At 30.3% G+C, this 20,185-nt stretch overlaps 1 protein-coding gene across 1 annotated transcript in view; it reads left to right on the top strand.

The window, feature by feature from the left end:
- Positions 1-12,390, top strand: part of LOC145254424 (glycolipid beta-1,4-mannosyltransferase egh-like) — a 136,972-nt gene extending 124,582 nt beyond the window's left edge. The window contains exons 2-3 of the mRNA XM_080113024.1: positions 438-556; positions 10,370-12,390. Coding sequence (XP_079969150.1) covers positions 520-556; positions 10,370-11,823 — 1,491 coding nt within the window. The 5' untranslated portion in view covers positions 438-519 and the 3' untranslated portion in view covers positions 11,824-12,390. The remainder of the gene's footprint in view (positions 1-437; positions 557-10,369) is intronic.
- The last annotated feature ends 7,795 nt before the right edge of the window (positions 12,391-20,185 follow it).

The following is a 20,185-nucleotide window of genomic DNA, read 5'->3' as shown; positions in this document are numbered from 1 at the left end:
TGAGAGAGAGAGGAACAGTATGTCAAAAACAAAGTAAATGCAAAGTGAATTTTAGTTAATTGGTAATAATTTAATTGGAGTTTTAGGTAATCGCCATGTTGTGTGTGAACAGTGTGCGTTCGTTATTTGTAAGGTGTAAATTCTGGATTAAGAGAATGACAGCTGGCATCCAATGAGAAAGGGTGGAATTTACAATGGGAGAAATCGGTATTTGTTGAAGCACTGAATTGGAAGTGAACAATATGTCTATGAATTTATTAATCAGTTAATTAGGGTGAAGGGACAATATAAGGCTACTGTGGGTAATTTTACGCTGTGTATAGTGGTGGCGGTGAGAGCAGTTATGAAGTAGAGGGGAAAATTTTAATGGCTTCCTCTAATGGTAATGGTTTTTAATTTTATTTTAAATATTTTTTCTATTTTCTTTTTCTTTCCAGATGCGAGTGGTTAATGAGTAAGGACAGGTGTGAAAAGAAACATTTAACTTTGTAGTTAGAAGCGGAAGAGCCTCCTGCCACAATGTTGCCATTAGATCAAAAGGGAACGGCAAAAACCGGTAAGTTGTGTTTGTCGCTTTTAAGCTTAGAACCATTTTGATTGATTTTATGTGATTTGAAATCATGTCTACAAAATCTATAAAAATCCTGTAAATAGCACTTGAGTGTTCATTTTGTTGTTTGCCCATATCGACATGTGTCTGCGATTTATGAAACAGAAAATAGTCAAGTCATAGACAAACAGTCATTTTATACAGACTTTAAATGAAACCATCTAAAATTGCAACAAATGCAAACAGAAATATAACCTGTTTGGGTTGTGGTTAAAATTTTTGGTGACGCTGTACAATGCACTTTTTTTTCTTTTTCTTTTTTTTTTTTTTTCAACCTTCTGCCTTACAATCCCTAGGACTCTCTTTTAAAAAGAAACTTGTCTCTTCTATCACCGGTTTTCTGTTTTGAGCAAAAGCACGGCCCCCTATCCATCCAAGTTTGGTCTTTTATCCCTTTGAAGTCTCGAAAATTCTTGCGGTTAGTCTTGCCTTTTTCCCAATAAAACCAACCATGCTTATCGCTTCTTCTTTCTTTCCCAACCCTCGTGTTTTGGCAGCAGACTTTTAGAGGTGAGGGCATTAGGAGAATTACTACTATTATCGATTAGACACTAATCTACCAGTTTACCCCCCCCCAAAAAAAAAGCAAAAAAATTCAATATTTAAATATCTGTAGGGGTGCATAGTTTCTAATACAACGTTCTAGTAAATTGAGCCCTTATTTTCACATCTCTTAACGAAAACATGCACACTTCTCTTAAAGGATTTTTCATTTATCAATCTAATGGTACTAAGACCTTTATTATCTAATGAATTCTGTATTGTTTTCACTGATTGCCATGTTTGTTTTCATGTGTGTATGCAAAAATAAACATGACGACCAGTGAAAACAATATAGAATAGATTGGATAATAAAGGTCTTAATACCATTAGATTGATAAATCAAAGATCCTTTATATAAGAGGGATGTGCATGTTCTCATCAAGTGGTTCCAATATGGGGGATCGATTATACTGTTTTATTAATAGTATTTAAATATTGAATTTTTTCCTATTTTTTTTTTTTAATTTTATTTTTTTTTATTTTATTTTTTTTTATAATCTGGTACATTAGTGTCCAATCGATAATAATCCACTGAAAAAATTGAAAAAAGCTAAAAAGAAAAAAATACAGGGGGGGGGGGTATTGTACAGGTCTACCAAAATTTTTAACCCATCAAAAAAATAAAGTTGAAAAAGAATTATTCGTAAAAAAATTTTTAAATTAAATAAAATTGATTTATATAATGATTTGAAGAATATTATTAAACCTATTTTTAACAAATTTTAGCTATTACCGAAGTTTTTTTTTTTTAAACTTTTGAAATCAATACTATAATATATATATATGCCCTGAACTGGCATCTAAGCTTCAGCCTCTGTCCCATCGACGAAATGTTGCATCCCTCTGCCTTTTCTACAAGTATTTTAGTGGTGAATGCTCTGACGAACTGCAATCACTTGTGCCCTCACGACGTGAGCACCCTCGACAAACCCGACAGGCTGCTAAATCCCACCCCCACACTGTAGAGATCCCTAGATGTAAAAGATCTTTTTACTCCAATAGTTTCTTCCCCAGAACCGCTAGACTCTGGAATTCCATTCCAGGTCCCTGCTTCCCCAACAGTACTGACGTGCAGAAGTTCAAGTGTAACGTGAACCGACATCTTGCTGCCCAAATCCCTACATAGTACCCCAGTAGTTGTTGCCCCTGATAGTAGCCCCCTACACCAAAGTGGCAATTTGCCTTGTTTGGGGTGAAAATGTAATAATAATAAAAAATATATATATATATATATAGAGAATAGGTTCTGTAATATGAAATTCACATGAATTAAAATATATTTTACATCAGGGTAAACTCCTCACCTCCTCAGTTTGTAAATAATTTGTCAAACATTTTATAATTTGTATCTATTGGTAACTATTTGATTACATATCAAAAAAAAAATAGTTGATACTAAAAATCAGCATCAAACATCTGTTTATTTTGTCTTACACAAACAGTTTATTTCTTTAACATTTGAACAGTTGCTTATTTCTTAGCATGTTGACAAAATGAAAAATCCATAGACCAGATGTCCAATCACCAATGATTCCAACCGGAGTTGACTACTGAACTGAATTGGTTCTATAAAAAATAAAACAACAGCTTTTGTTATGAAGCTTATCATTTTCTATACACTAAGTGGAAAGCTTTCATCATAAAATACTGATTTCTTTTTCTTTTTTTCTTATGATAAAAAAAATATGTTTGAAAAATGACTTTGTAAAAGCAAGATATTGAATTGGTCAAACATTTTCTGCTTAAAATTTTAATCAGAATTTGAATTATTTGAGCTACTCTTTTCATATTGAGTGTTATTTTCATGACCTTTGAGCTTCTTCAGTTGTCATCAAACCTGGGAATCTGTACAGAATTTATTTAACCCTTTACCACCAAATTGTACTTTGAAGTCACCTTTCAGAAAAACAATATTTCTTACTCTTATGGCTTGTCAGCCCAACTGATCTTCAAAGTATAGGTCTGTGCATAGTTCAACAAGTGAATGATGGGTTTGTTTTATGTTCATGTGTCAGTTGCATGCTATCTTTCATCAATCCTCAAAAATTCAAAGACATAATGTTTAATTGGAATAAAGAATAATTTTTTATGCTTAGAAGCAAAAATATTTTCCAATTATCATTCCATTTGTTTCAAAACTCTTTGTATTTTTGTTATTTGACACAATATTTGCGTGCGTCTTTGAAACATGTGGCCATGCAGTAGTTTTTCACTTCTGTACATTCTTGTTGTATGCTACAAGATCTTTCAAGCTGCACCGTGCTGAATTGTATGGTCTGCTTCTTCACATTCGCAGATGGTTGGGTCAGTTTCATTACCTTATCTTATAACTTTTGATCATCTATTCTCGGTGGGTGAATGTTTTCCACCAAATCCTTCTGAACTAGGACGAAGTGCCTCAGAAAAGAGATTCCATTATCAGGTGACATTCTCAGCTGCCTGGTCCACAGCTATAGCCTGGTTTTTTCCTAAGATGCTGTATAGAGTGAGTTTGACATTATTGAGCAGGATTCTACTTCACTTCAATCATTTAATCGTTGGTTGATGTCCATGAAGGAGATGGCGTTTATCACTGGTAGCCTTTCTGATCTCTACTTGGTTGGCAACTTCATTTCTAACATCTGTGAGGACAATATTAGTGAGAAGATGCAGTTTTGTAAGCTTCAGGCAGCGCATGATGAAGTGTTAGATGTCAAGTCTAATTTTTTGGCATGCATTGATTCTCCAAATAGGACAAGCATACTCTACAAGAATAGCGCAGTGCCAAGGCAGTACATCTTAATGTGTATATTGTGGCTCTCCACATGAAGTTGATCAGTTTCCGCGTCTTTTTTACGTGTTCCTTGAATCAGAGAGTGCAGTTCTGTATTAAGCCAAGATAGATAGGGTTGGTGGGATTCTCCAGTTGTATTTCAGATCATGTGATGCTTTGGGGTTGGTTGATTTCCCAGTTTCTGAGATTGCATGAGCAGATTAAAGTTTTTGCAATGTTGACATGCAGGTGCTTACGTAGTAGAGGAATAGCCTATCTAAGGCTGAGTTGAGATTAGTTTCTACTGATTCAAATATACTCTCTTGGAATGTTAAACCACTTAGTGTTCTGATTCACTGGTTGATGTTGTACAGTAATGGAGTTTACACTCTACCTTGAGGTAAGCAGTTCTTTTGCAGGTGCCAGCAACTTTATTTGTTGCATGGACAGATAAACAAATATGAGTCCTGTTACCAATTCTTTTTTTTTTTTTTCTTTTTTTTTTTTAACACAATCTTTGATGTGCTAAGTGATTTTAGGAGCTGGCTTGTTGTGGATTTACCAAGCCAAAATCTTACTTGGTGGATGATGGCAGGTTCAACAGCTGAGGTTAATCTGTTGAGGATTAGGTGTTACAACAATTTAAGCAATTGGATACGATGAGAGCATGTGAGAAAATTACCTAGCTGATGCTAAGAATTTGGGGAAGTTTTGAAACTTCAATGTAGAGTTCCCCTCTACTACATAACAAGTAAATTTCCTAATATGAAGGGAGGGAGGGAACACAGATCCTTAAAAATCATTGAACGGAAGAACATTTACTTTTATTAACTACCAATTTTTACATTTCACATTAGGATTAATTGCTAATCCAATTTTACAGAAAATTATTTTTTTTATCAAATATTTCAATGTACCATCAAACGAATTGAATTTTCTGAAAATATATACACAAAAATAAAAATAAAAAAGCTAATGCATGACAAAGCTTTATGTATTTACTATTTCTCAATCATCTGACTGGAAAATTATCTATTTTTTTTTTTTTATTATTCTTTTTTACATTTCAACCAAAAACTCAAAAAGTTTCCTCTCATACACTTCATAGTTCAATACATTAGAAGGCTAACATTAACTTGTTGCCCTAACCTCGTTTACTAAAGTAAAATATATATAGTCATACTCTTAAAAAAAAAAAAGAAAAATGACAACAGATCAAACTTTACATTCCCTGATGTTAAAGATTTATTTTTGTTAATATCAGAATTTAATCTCTGAGAAAATAAGTTTGGGAAAACATCTTAGATGGCTGCGATTCTGTCTGGAAATAGGACCACACAATATGACAGCACACGCAAACATTTTTTTTTTTTTTTTAAACATTGTTTACGCCATTTAAAAATACTTTCAAGTTATTGTCTAATTTTATATATGTTAAATGGGTTTTATTTTGTTTGTTAATTTGATATTTAAATTTTTTTTTCTGTGTACCTCTTAATTTTTATTTAATATTTTTTATTTACAATTGCTGGAATATATTCTATTTATTTACTTTTATTAAATCTGTGGATTGAAGTTGGTATAATACAAAAATATAATTTACTGCTAGCATTCAAACACAGTAGTGTTTGAATATATGGTTATATGGCAGGTTTAGTCATTTAGAAATGCTTTAAAGCTTCACCGCTCACTCATTTTTTTTTTTTTTTTTTACCAAATTTCAAACAATTATTACAGTTTATAGATCACCTTCTCAACTATATTGTAAAAAAAAAAAAAAAAAAAAAAATTCAGTTTTTGTTCAGTAAAATAAGTTATGATGAATTTACTGGTGTTCAAAATTGTATGTTTTTTTATGACTGGTTTCCATAACAACTGCGTCACTTCAGCGACTACTGTTACTACCAATTCCCTACTCTTGTGAAAAGAGAAGTAACAAGCGAAACAAAGAGTGAAAGGGAGATAATTGGGTGATTTTATTGAAAGCAGACGAGTGTTGTACATTTTTATTACATATGTGTATGTTATGTTTATAGAGGCAAAAGAAAATAAGACTGAAATTAAACAAAGAACAAGTGAATTTACTGGAAGCCTGGAAAAATCATAAATTACAATAGAAAGATTCTAATAAAAAATCAAAATTTATAACTTAAAATATTGCAACATTAAAATTTTTTTTTTAATTCAATTTATAACATTATATAATCAATTCTTAATGCTGCAATATTTTAAGTTATAAATTTATATTTTTTACTAGAATAGCTTGTTCTTTTCTTTTCCAGTTTTAACAACTAGTCCTTTACTTTTCATTGTTTAAGCTTAACCATATTACTTTTCATGCTTGCATTTTTCTATTGAAATTCAACTTTTATTTTCTAATTTAATTAAGTAGTTATTAAATCAATATTAAACACATGTGTATATGTATTTTAAATTCATATTTTGTAAAAGAGGAAAATAAAGACAATATCTAAGGGAGATAATTCTAACTGTAAATTATTTCCCTTTGTCATAAACTAGTCATAGGAGATATAGTTAAGTTACACGTTTGTGTGTGTGAAGGTATTGTGTAGTTATTACACTTTTTTAAATTATTAATTTACTTACTTAATTATTGTATATTTTTATGTTCAATCTGCTCCGGTGAAAATATAAACAAAAGTAGTTATATTTAACTTCTAATAACTGGATGTGTGTATATACTTTCAATTTGTCTTTACATAAGCAGTAATTTGTTGCTACACAGTCATGAGCATGTTTCGGTCTTCTAGTATTTAGTAACTAGAGACCTCATCCGGCAACAACCCTTATATTCAAAAGTGAAAATTGCCTAATGAGGTCTCTAGATACTAAATACTAGAAGACCGAAACATGCTCATGACTGTGTAGCAACAAATTACTGTTTATGTAAAGACAAATTGAAAGTGTAACTTGTTCTACTTCCGTATTGAGCACTCTTGTATTAACCTCATTATATTTCACTGGTTACCTTACCTTTGAAACTTCAAATTTATATATATATATATATATATGTGTGTGTGTGTGTATGTATTTTTGTGTGTCTTTATGAGGCATTATATTAATCTAACACTTGAATCATCACACACACACACAATAAACAAAACATTAAAATTTTAATGGGTGCAAAGGCAAGTTTGTTTGCTGGTGTTTTGTGTTTTTGTTTCTTCAAATATGTTAAAAAAGAAGTGTTAAATTTTTTCCATGATAAAAAAAAAAATCTTGAAGCAGAAGTTGTGCGTTTTGTCAGTAGTAATTGCAATATCAAATAGTTCCAGATGTATGAATTCAACTTAAAGACTGTTATGTTCCAATCAATGTGTGTGTGTGTGTTAGGTGTGTAATAATTGTATTTTTTTTTTTTTTTTTTTTTTTTTTTTTTTTTTTTTTTTACAGCAATAAATTAATATGGTAGAATTTCTTAATAAAAATATTTAACAAAATTCTTGCGTTTGTCTTTTGGAAAATGGGACAAAAATCTTACAAAATAATTTTTTTTTTTTTTTTTTTTTTTGTAAAATTGTGACTTCACAGATAAAATCTATTTATATAAGAGCATTTCTTTAAGCAAGGGAGGCAACTTAAATTCACTTTAAGATAATATTGTTAACTTCTGAGCTTATAAATAACTCAAAAGAAACATTTTCTTTCTTTGTAGTTATATATAATTCTTATTTATTTGCCTTGTAGGTTTTTAATGCGGGGAAGAAAATCCAGCTCCCCAAAAAAGAGGTACTCTAGATTGCAACAAAAATTAAAATTCTCTGTCTACAACTTTTTCTCTAATCGAGAACAGAATAGACTGTGTAGCAATAGAACAGATACTACACTTTGTTCTAAGCCCAATATTGTTTAAATATTTCAATTATATGCATCAATACATACATTTTATGCTGAGTATTTAGTTTTATTTGTAAAATTTTTCTATTCATTTAAGATTTTGTTTCAATAAAATATTTGATAATTGTTCAGATTGTTGCATCAATCTTCTTTTTAACTCATTTCAGATCTAAAATCTTTTGAAGCAAATTTGGCCTATTAACATGATTTTATGGTATCAAGATGTTGTGATTGATAAAGTGAAGACATCAAAAAAAGAAAAAAAAAATATACTACCACTTTTATTTTTTATTTTCAAATAAGCTGTATGCATTATCTTATTGACTTCTTGCATTTTATATTTGTTGTATCTGTTATATATCTGAAGGCCGCCATTTGTCATATATTTTGGTACCTAATAGCATTAATCATCTTGCATTGTATCTGCTCATCAACACCAGATGCAAGCATCTCTCTCCTGTTTCTATCCATATGATTTGGTTTCAAGACACATTTTCAAAATGTCATTATCTGAGAGTAACATCTAGCAATCTCAGATTTGATGACTACTTGTCTTATATATCCAATAGGGTTAATAGGGAGCTTTACATGTTGTGTATCCTGAGCTACTAAATTCCTCATCAGTGGCATTTGCTGACTAGGCTTTACAAGGCAATAATTTGTCCCCACTTGGAATATGAATCTCTAATGTTCGCTGGATTTGGCAAGGTGTTCTCTGATTATTTTTGAGTGTCTGCATCATCGTGCCATCAGATATATACATATTTCCTGCCACAACCCTGTTCCCTTTGTAGTCTATCATCTTCTTGGATTAAATCTGTCTACTCCCTGGAATGTAACAGTTGGTTCTGTTGCCTATAGATTATTTCATGGTTCTTGCCCCACTTCAATGCTTAAATACTACCCTGTGTTGCGGCTGAACAGACCAAACATGCAACGATATACATTCACATTAAACTCTGCATAATCACACTGGTGTTTGCTCAAGGATGTACAGGCGATCTCTTTCATATTGTGTTCTGCAGTCCTGAATGTGCTGCCTCAGAATTGTGTGAATGAACATGTATCACTATCATATTTCTATATTGGCTAACTGTCATCATGTTCCTATGTTTTATGCATTCCCTAATTAGGTTAGTAGCCTCTGTCTATTGCTAACAGTTTTATAACCATGGCTTAATAAAGGAAATATATATATATATATATATATATATATATATATATGAGTCATCATTTATCAAAACCTGGTGACCATTCGAGGATAAGGGTTATTAAGTGTACAGTACTCAATGGGACAATGTCGTAGTAATTGTTAGTAATGGCAATTTGGTAAATTGGATTACTTAAGGGGACGGTTCATCAAGAATTTGTTTACATTGGACTACCAAATTGTAGTCAGCTGGAAAACAGGCAAATGAAAGAGTTCTACAGACGTGCACTTCTAAGAAAGAAACTTTGTTCATGGAATCTGCGTCTCTTCTGTGGGAAGGAGGTTGCAAGGAAGAGAAAAGGGCATCCCCCACTAAGTTACAAAATCTATTTTGAACTCTGTCAAGGCAGGATAAACTGTTTCCAACAACTCCTGCCCAGATGTGGCAACAGTACTCCATCGTTGGCCGTACCTGGCTTTTATATAGATAGCATTGCATCAGCAGTGAGATATCTACTGGAGCAGTAGAAGGATCCCACCATTTTTCCAGCGACCTTGGCAACAGATTTGATGCATGTATTCTATTTCAGATCAGGAGTAATGGTCAAGCCCAGAAGCTTGTCAAAACATATATATATATATATGAGAGAGAGAGAGATAATTCCTCTTGTGTACATGGTAGACAGCATTATAGAATATTAATAGTTAATTCAAAACATGACTTCTCCTTCATTCGTCTAATCTATTAGTGACTATAGTGACAAGAGTTGTGCCCTGCCCTTTAGGCATGGCTATCAAGTTGCTAAAAATAAAATTCTTTAACCTCGCTAAAAAAAATGTTTCATGATATAGTATTTTGTTTTTTAATTCTTATAACAATTTAATTTAACTTTTTTATTTTGTAAAATAAAAAAAAGAATGAGATTTTTTCATACTATTATTATTATTTTTTATTTTTTATTTTTTTTTTTAAATATTTCAAGGTCAAAAACTTGCGAATGCTAAGTGTTAGATAGAATAGATTCTGATTCAGAAAACAGCAATTCTTCCCTCTTTGTCAGAAACATTGCTCCTGGAATGTGAGGATTAGGAAAAATAAGGCAAACAAGAGTTAAGCAGCTGCCAAGATACACTTTCTACTCTCCTTAAATTATAGCATAGGGTCGAGTTAGTAAGAAACCCTTGAGACTCGAATCAGAAATAAATGTCCAATCATATTTTCTCCGTGTTTTTTTTTCTCCTTTGCAGCTTCATAACTTTTCATTTTTTTGCTTTTTTTCAACTGAAAAACTGATACGTTCTTGTAATTGATTTTCTGTGAAAATATGTTATTCGTTTTTTGTTTGTTTTTATTTTTAATTATATATATATGGTTATTTTATTTGTCTGTATCATAAAATTATAGTTTAACTTTATCAAAGTAATTAATTAAAAAAAATTATTTTTTTTTAATCAGGTAATCACCGGAAAGCATACGTCCCTTTACGACGACAATATCGGAGAGTGCGTATACGCATGGATGGTCGCCTGCGCCACTGTCTCACTGTGTTGCTACTTTTTACAGTGATTGCAGTGAGTATCTTCCAAGCAAGCGGACTTGCTGGAAACAAGTCGCTGACTATTGATGCCCTCGCTGGTTATAAACCCTCGTCACTCTTCATTTTATATCTTCTCCGTTTATTGACTTTAGTACCTCTGCCATTGACTTTATTTAACTTTGCTGGCATCGTCTCCTTCAACACATTCCCACGAAAACCCAAACTTCGCGGATCTACACTTTTTGGTCCATTCATATGTTTCCGCGTTGTAACTAAAGGTCTTTATCCAAAACTCGTACGTGACAATGTTAACAAAAACTTGGATGTATGCCGTCGTCTTGGTTTCGACAACTATGTCCTTGAAGTGGTCACCGATGAGACGATTCATCTTCCGAAATTACCTTGCGTCCGCGAAGTGGTTGTGCCTAATGACTACTGTAGCCCGAAAGGAACTCTGTACAAAGCAAGAGCGTTGAACTATTGTCTCGAGGAAGGCGTAAACTACTTGAATGATGCTGATTGGATAGTTCATCTCGACGAGGAGACGTTATTGACGGAGTCATCTGTAATTGGTGTGATTAATTTCATTAACGAAGGTAAACATGATTTCGGTCAGGGTGTAATCACATATGCTGATGGTGAGATTGTCAACTGGTTGACAACCCTCTCTGATATGGTACGTGTTGGCATGGATTATGGAATGTTGCGATTTTGTCTCAAATTTTTGCACAAACCTGTTTTCAGTTGGAAAGGTTCTTTTATTGTGTCAAATGCAGGAATCGAGAGAAAGATTACTTATGATTTTGGTCCCAGCGGAAGTATTGCTGAAGACTGTTACTTTGCCCTGTCTGCCTGGCGGGATGGATACAGCTTTGGTTTTGTGGAGGGTGACATGCTTGAAAAGAGTACATTCTCTCTTATGGACTATATCAAGCAGCGGAAACGATGGGTGCAAGGGATTCTGCTTGTTCTTTTCAACAAATTGTTACCATGGCGATGCAAGATGGGTCTAGCTGTGATGATTCTTTCATGGATTACATTACCGTTGACGGTCCCAAACATTGCCTTAGTACTTTTGTTCCCATTGCCAATGCCACAGATGGTAAATGCACTTTGTGGGTTCATGGGTGGCACTGTAGTGTTTTTATTCATCTTTGGAGCTATCAAATCGTTTTCTATGAGAAACATGGGGCGTTGTCAGTATTTTCTTTTATGTCTTGCACCAATTTTGGTAGCACCTATAGCCATGGTTCTAGAAAGTATTAGTGTTGTCTGGGCCATCTTTGGCCATAGGAACCATGTTTTTGATGTTGTGAAAAAAGAAACCAACAATGCGGATACAGAACCAGATGTCGTTGTTGAAACAGTTTGAAAATAAAATAATTTAAAAAAAAAAAAAAAAAGAAACATTGGTATATAAAAAATTAATTTAAAAAAAAAATACATAACATTCAAATTTAAAAAAAAAATTTTTTTTTTTTTTTTTTAATGTAAAGACAGTCACCCGCCAAAAAGACATTTACAGAAACTTTCTATTTTTTCCTCCATTTATTCTGTTTTTAAAAAGACAACAAAAAATATTTGGTTGAAATTACATGAAATCTTTTGAGTTATATGCAAGATATTGCTTCTCTTTCAGCTCATTACTGTTCAAATGGATATTAAAAAAAAAAAAAAAAAATGAAGAAATTACATATTCTCATTTATAGAATCATTTTGTTTCCATAATTTTGGCTGGCTGGCTAGTCAAGGACTATTTTTTGTTGAACAAAAGGTTGGAAGATACTGTTTGTTATTTTGGGTAAAGATAGAATTTTTTTTATCAACACCCCTCCCCCCTCTCTTTCAGTCTCCCATGTCTAGCTGTTCATTTATTATAAAGGAACTATGCTACTGTTGCCATCGTTTTAACATTAAAAATAAACAAAAACAAAACATTTTTTTTATTTTATTTTTTCTCTTCCAAAGGAAAGTATAAAGTATTTTAAATTTTAGTTATTTTTTAAAAAATGAAGAAATATTTACAATGTATCATTTCATATATAAATTTAAAAAAAAATTAAAAATGACAGTTTATCCATCAATTTTTGTAAGATAAATTTATTTCAGAAAATAAATATCGAAATTTAAATCCTAGATTAGGAACAATATTTTGAATATTTTTTTTTCGGCTGTAAGATCACCATTTTAATTTATTTAGAATTATTTTACTTGGTCTCTCATTTGCATATTTTATTTTTATGCAGTATTTAAATTAATCTCATTAAAACTCACAAACTTATGAGATTAATTTTAAATTAAAGAATAATTCTGAATCTTTTTGTCAAAACTAGATTGGTATTCAAGAATCTGCAAATATTTTTCTGAAAATAATGACTGTGATTAAAAAAAAAAGACATTGAAAAACCTTTTTTAAAATTCTAAAATATTCATTTATGACATTTTTGTATTGAAAGATATATACCTGTTGATTTAGTTTTACCTAAATTCTGTTCTCTTCATGCCTTTGAAAGATGTTCTGTTGAAATTGTTTTTATTTTTTTTTATCGTGTGTCATAGGTGTGCTGTTGTCTGTCAACAAATTGACAGTATCGCATGGGTCTGAGTAATGGGACAGATTAGAGCATACACATCTGTGCATGAACCACATGCATATGTCCATTTTGTCAAAACAGTTTTCATAATGTTCCATGTATTTCTTTTCCCGCCATTTTTGATGTACTGACTCGAAGTTTCTCAGTTGGTAGTGTTCAAATATCTATAGGAATCAGTTTGCTCTCAGCCTCTCTTTCGAAATCATGAGCACTTCCTTGTTCTTTTCTTGGATACAAAGGACAACACTTAGAAAAAATTTACTTGAAATTTGATTAGCAGGTTGTCTTCCGTACATGACAATGATAGCTCATTTGCTTGAATATTCCCATTCTGCTAGCGACTCCTCATCAAACACCAAACAGAGGAATCCTGGCTCAGGCATATATTTTGATTTTTCCCTAGAATTCTCCCTATATTAAAAAAACAAAGCTAAAGAAAAATCTGTTTGATGTATACACCTGTGATTGAACAAAAAAGTCATATTCCAAAAATCACATAAATTGAGCAAGTATTTTTTTTTTTTTAGCAAGAAAATTAAATACTATGAGGGAGTGAGGACAGTGTCTTGTTCCACCATCTTAAAGAAATAAAGTGAGATAACTCAATCTGAAAATCAAAATCTACCTTGTAATGGCTGTGATTTACCATTAATCACTTAAATCATTAAATGATTTTTTATATATATAAAAAAATACTGATCAATTTATATGATTTTTGAAATATGATCTTACATATGGGTATTCTGTATTTTTGTTTATTAGTATGAGGGAATTTTCGACAACCACCCAAATTTTTTTATATTGGTGTATGCCTTAAGTTTCTAGTGATCAAGCAGTAGGTATTGTTTTCAGCTAGATCAAGTTTCTTGGGGTGGGCAGATTTTTCCTATACGGGTGCAGGCATATTCAACAGCAAGGTAATATATGGCAGGGAAAGTAATTCTTGCCCGCATTTTGAATTGGCTTTCAAAAATATTATGAGAGTTGACTTTTGCTTCAAGATAAAATGAAAAAATATTTTTACTTTGTATTTTGTTAAATAAGTTAGAATTTTTAATTTATACTAATCTAAAAATATATTGTTCATTTATGAAAATTCCTAATAATTCCACAACTAACCATTGTTAAACATTGTCTGGATTTTGTGTCCACAATAAAGATATTTCAGAATCCAGTGCTATTTTTAGCTTGGGTTCCTGACCCATCCAGTTAATACCTTTTTATCCGCCATATTATGTATATTCATTAAAAAACAATCTCAAAATAATTTGTATAAAATTTGATTTCTATCTTTAGAATTTATTCAAATAATTTTTTTGTTTCCATTTTGATCCATTAATAAAATGAACATTTTAAGTCCCTATCACTATCAGCATTCTTTCTCATAGACACTCATATTAGCGATACAAGAATTATAATATGCATTCGCATGCATTAGTAGTATAATTTTTTTTTTTTTTTTTTTTTTTTCATAGAAAAATTGACCAGAGTGCTTAATTTCCAAAGCAAGATACAGATTTTGATATAAAAAGGAAATAGACTCCTGGGTTAACATACTTACAGTGACCAGCATACTTTTTTTTTTTTTTTTTTTTAAATTAATGCTGAATTTTTTAAGTACATTTTTACTTTTTGGAAATTTTCGTATTCTGAAGATTTATTAGATTTAGAAATTATTTTGTTTGTTTTTTTGTATAAATGTATGTATAAAATCCTGAATACTTTTAGTTCTTGTTTATGAGTAGACTACAGCAGTATTTTTTATTTTTAACATTTTTTTAAATATGTCCTTTTAAGCAAAGACAATATTATTTACTTAATTGTCATCTCAAAAGTAGCAATATATGCAAAAATTACAAAATTTGATAAAGTAGATAATTTGGCACTTCTACATTATACAAACAAACAAAAAATATTGAATTTCAAATGAAATAAATGGTATCTACAATATTGTCAGGTTTCCAGTAGTAACATATCCAAAAATTATGAAAAATGGTAAGGTAGAAAAATAATTATTAATGAAAAAAGAAATTTGTGAAAAGAAACGAAATCACTATATTATGCTTACTAAAAAAGAGATAAGTTGACAAATAATTAAGCTTTGTTGTTTACGTCATGTGACAACGTAATTTAAAATTTACGACAAAATTTACCCCTCCCCTACGAACTTTATTGTAAACAGTTTTTCACTAATAATTATTTTTCTATCTTATCGTTTTCTGTAAATTTTGGATATGTTACTATATACGACATGACAATTATGTAGGTACCATTTGTTTTACTTGAAATTCAATAATTTTTTCGTTTGTATAATATAAAAGCAACGTTTTTTTTTCTATGCATCAAAGTAATTTTTATGCTGTTTTTTTAATACAGATAGTTAGAATATGTCCAAAAACGTTCCGAGAAAATTAAATTATCTCCCTTGTTTTGAAGTTTGCATGACATTAATGGTGGCTATTGATTCTTACCATAATATCTATTTTTTTTTTTTTAACTAATAGCAGATTTTCTATTCAATCAAATTTCATAATTTTTTTTTATATATTACTATTTTCGAGATAACATGTATGTGATATTGTTTTTGCTTAAAAGGACATATTTAAATAAAATTACCGCTGTAGCATAACTACTAAACAATCACCATAGTTTTATGGTCTACTTAAATTTATCTTCATGTTCGGAAATCATAACACTTAAAACTATTTTTCATACTCAGGAACATAGCAAAATTTTCTCGCACTTTCTTGTCCTATTTTCCCCTCTGCCTTCTCTTCACATATGCCACAATCGCAATTTGAACAAAAAGAAATACAACTGCAAAGAACAAAAGTTAATATTCAGCATTCTCTGCCATAAGGCAAATAATAAATTATGGGATTGTATTACAATCAAGAAATTCAAAAAAGTTGTTAAAAAAACAAATATATAACAAATGTTATAAAAGACAATATTAGTTTCTTTTCTACTTAATTGGATAAGTTTTTAGTGTTTTTTATTTAATGTAAAACTTTTATTCAGTTTGAAAAACAAGTATCATTGAGCACTACTGGAGAACAAGAAAAATGGTCACGATGTCTCTTTACATCTTTGAAGTCTCAATAACCACTTCAAAATAAAAAATATAACAAAACGGTTGTAGAAACCCACTCAATAAATGTCACGGTAACATTTATTGGATGTGTTTCTACCACCATTTTGTTTTATTATATTAATTTAAAGTCTTTGTTGAGAATTCAGACAGCACGCACATTTTTTCTTATTCTTCAGTAGCACTCTATAGTACTTGTTTTTCGAACCGAATAAACATTTTACATTAAATAAAAACACTAAAAACTAATCTAGTTAGGTAGAAAAGTAACTTATCTTGCCTTTGATAACATTTATTTGTTGTATATTTGTTTTTTTTTTTTAACTTTTTCATACCTCTGTGGATTGTAATACAAACCATAAACTATCTAGGTTCCAACAATCTCATTTATTTTGGGCATTATCAAATCATAAGTCAACAATGAAATTTTCAACTTATATATATATATATATATATATATGTCATGTGCATTTTTATCAATTTCTTTCTTATATGTTATTTTTTACATGGTTTTTTATAGTTTTTCTATGTTTGAATGTGATATTGTTTGGATGAAATTTTTGTTTCAATCAGTGGACAGTTTCATTTTTCTCGTTTGTAAATATTAACCAAGAATTCATCTGCACGTTACATCCATCAATCGTTTCTCAGGGTCCGATGTAAAATATTTCTGCACAAGATGAACTCATCATAGTGTGAGGTTACACATTTACCACAAATCCAATTTTTGATTTTTTTTTTTTTTTTTTTCTGTCTGAAGAAAAAAAAAAAGGAGTTGATTTTAAAAAAAAAATATATATATATATACCTTATTAATGGCTGAAATATTTTGCGAAAGTCTTGTGTAAATTGTTCAAGTTTCTGGCATGGTTTGATCAATAGTTATTTTTCTATGATAATAAAATAACTGGTTTTATTAGTTAATTTTAGTATTTTATTATTTGAATCCTTTGAGATGAGTTATTTATTTATTTATTTATTTATTTATTTGCGGACTGTTATCCTCATCATAGTTGTTGTTTTACAACATTTCGGCCAACGATACCTCTGGCCTTCATCAGGTGGTTCACCGCAACGATATAGGAATGCTGAATCTCTTAACTGTACCCTGTATATTAACAGTAATTACTGCCTTGCATAGTTGTTGTCGTCTCACTACGTTTTGGCTAACTAATCCTCTGGCCGGCTTTTGGGTAGGATTGAAACCGCTATATTCAGATAAGGGCCCGTGGCACAGTGGATAAAGGTGTTGAATCTCTACGATTTTAGGTGAGCATTGTCTGAAGATAGTGGTTTCAATCCTACCCAAAAGCTGGCCAGAGGATTAGTTGGCCAAAACGTGGTAAGATGAAAACAACTGTGGAAGGCAGTAATTACTGAGGATACTGTTAAGAGACTCAACGTTCCTATATCATCACGGTTCACCACTTGACAGGCCAGAGGGATAGTTGTTCAAAACATTGTGGAACAACTATGAAGATGAGGATAAGTTCGCAAATAAATAAGTAAATTTTGTCTTCCACATTGGATACAATGCTGTCAGTATCTACTGTACTAATGATCATATGAACAAATGTCACAAACCTGAATGATTTTATTCTAAGGATTGGTCTAAATATCTGTTTAGTACTTTTGTCATTGGGTGAAATTATAGATGTTTTTAAAACAATAAATTTGTTCATGAACTGCACATGACGTGTTCAAAATAAAATTAAAATCCATGGAACGGTCCTCCTAGATCAAGCCTTGATTGTTTGATGTTATTTTGGATAAGAACAAAAATGTAAATTAGTCATATTTAAACACATAACTGAGCCTTTTTCATTGAAAACTTTTGCTGGTTATATTTAAAAAAAAAAAAAAAAAAAAAAATGAATCAAAGTGAATCTGCCATTTTATGATTTAAAACTAATCAGATATTTTTTTTTTTTTTTAATATATAAATATGACCAAGAAAATTTTTTTTACTAAAATAAAAAAAAAAATAAAAATCTAAATCCTTTGTCCAAATAAAATTCTAGTTTCTCTTAAATTTTTCATACTCAACACTTTATTTTTTAGCAATCAAACTATTTGTGTTGTAATGAAAATCGCATTTATTTTTTTTGTTTGTTAGCATTTGTTATCAGGCTGCTTTTTTTGTGTTCGGTGATTTGTGAAACTAAACCTGTTCAAAATTAAAAACTAAACCTGTTGAATATAATTGGTAAAAAATTTTTAAGGCAGAAAAAATTTTATGCAAATATTATTTAATTGATAGCAAGAAAAGAGTGATTGGTTGAAATTGCAAACTGCTCATTCAATTTCATAAAATAAGACAAATATACAACACAAAAATACAACATATCAAGATCTTTTTCGAATAAAGTTTAAAGCTATTTAAATTCAAACAAGGAAATGGTCAAATATTGAATATGAAAATATAACTTGGTCACTTTTAATTGTTTGCTATCAAGTTTTTTTCCTTGGAAAAAAGAACAGATATTTGGATTATAGTCAACTAATGTCCTTCCGAACTTTCACTGTGGCAGCTACCGAAAATCAGTTCCTTCACGTCTATTGTTCTTCAGTATTTCTATTGTGAAGCGATCTATTGAAATAAAATATAAGAAAAGGACGTTATTGAAAAATATAGAATAAAATTTAACAAAATAACATCATTAGTCTTTATTTGCATTTTTAATCACAGAATTTAAAAAGATTTTATTTGAAATTTTATAAGAAATATGTTTATGAAATTATGAAAATGTTTTGTTTTTTTGTTTTCTTTTTAATTAAAAAAAAAATTCAGATGAACAACAAATGAAATTAATGAAATCAAAACAACAAAATTTCAAACATCATTAAAAAAAAACGTATCCAATAAATAGTGTTCCCAAAAGAAGTTTTAAAAGATTTTTAAAAGTGTTTTCAATAATTCTTTTTAAAAATAAAAAGTGCAAAAAGTGTTTTCAATAATTCTTAAAACATAAAACTAATTTCAATAATTTTTAAAATGAGACCAAAAAAAAATATTTTCAATGATTATTAAATAAAAAAGACGGGTGGGGGTGGGGTAATAAAAGAAAGAGTACATGCACAAAGGAGAAATAGGCGTGAGAGAATAAAAGCAAAGGAAATGATTTGTTTTGTCATAGCTTCCGGTAGCAGCCATGCTGGAAGTTAGGAAGTACGTTAGCTGACTATAACCGATATTTGTTTAGTTTCCAGTTTCTGTCTGGTACACATTTTTCACCATGCTTTTTTTCTTTTTTTTTTTTTTTAATATACCAGCAGCAGAAACATCTGGAATTAAGTGAGGAAACCTGGTTTTTTTAATTTTTTTATTTTTATTTTTTTTTAATGCACAGCCCATAACATCATATCCTTTGTTGTAGTTATTTTTTATATTTTATAATTTCTAAATTTTGGAGTCGGGTCTAAGTCTATCCTAGCATTAATTGGGTGAGGATAAGTAAAATGAAATAAATGATGGTAAATTCATAGTCCTTAACCCTAACCTTGACATACACTTGTTTTCATGAGTATCCTTGTGTACTACTCATCTAATTCACAAACTCTTTATTAACATTTCTATTCTTGTTTTTAAATTTCTATAATTTTCAAGTTATGAAAAAATAAACTAAAACGTTTTCTTATGAATGTTAAATGCGACCACGCGGGCTCCATGTTAATGTTGTTTCTCCTTTTGATGTAAAGATAGCAAACACGTAAGTGAAATGCTGCTAACTAAATTCAAACCACTTTTCATATTATCCAAGCCACATAAAAACCAATAATAATTTTTTTTTTCTAGACTTAAATACTTACGATAGATGAAATAAAAATATGTATAGCAGTTCATAAACGATAATAGGCTAAATGGAATATGGAATAATGTTTAATGGTTGAATGTCTTTTCTTGATCAGAAAAGGTTGTGTATTCACATATATATATATATATATATATATTATATATATACACGTAAATTGAATAAAATCACAACCTACATGAATAGAAATTCACTTTTTTAGCGTTAAGCTCTTACAGCTGTTTCGTGAAAGGATGG

The sequence above is a fragment of the Euprymna scolopes genome, chromosome 3 (genome assembly GCF_053919585.1).
Source record: "Euprymna scolopes isolate OS-2025 chromosome 3, ASM5391958v1, whole genome shotgun sequence".
Taxonomy (NCBI): Eukaryota; Metazoa; Mollusca; class Cephalopoda; order Sepiida; family Sepiolidae; genus Euprymna; species Euprymna scolopes.
This window is presented reverse-complemented; position numbering and strand designations above follow the sequence as displayed.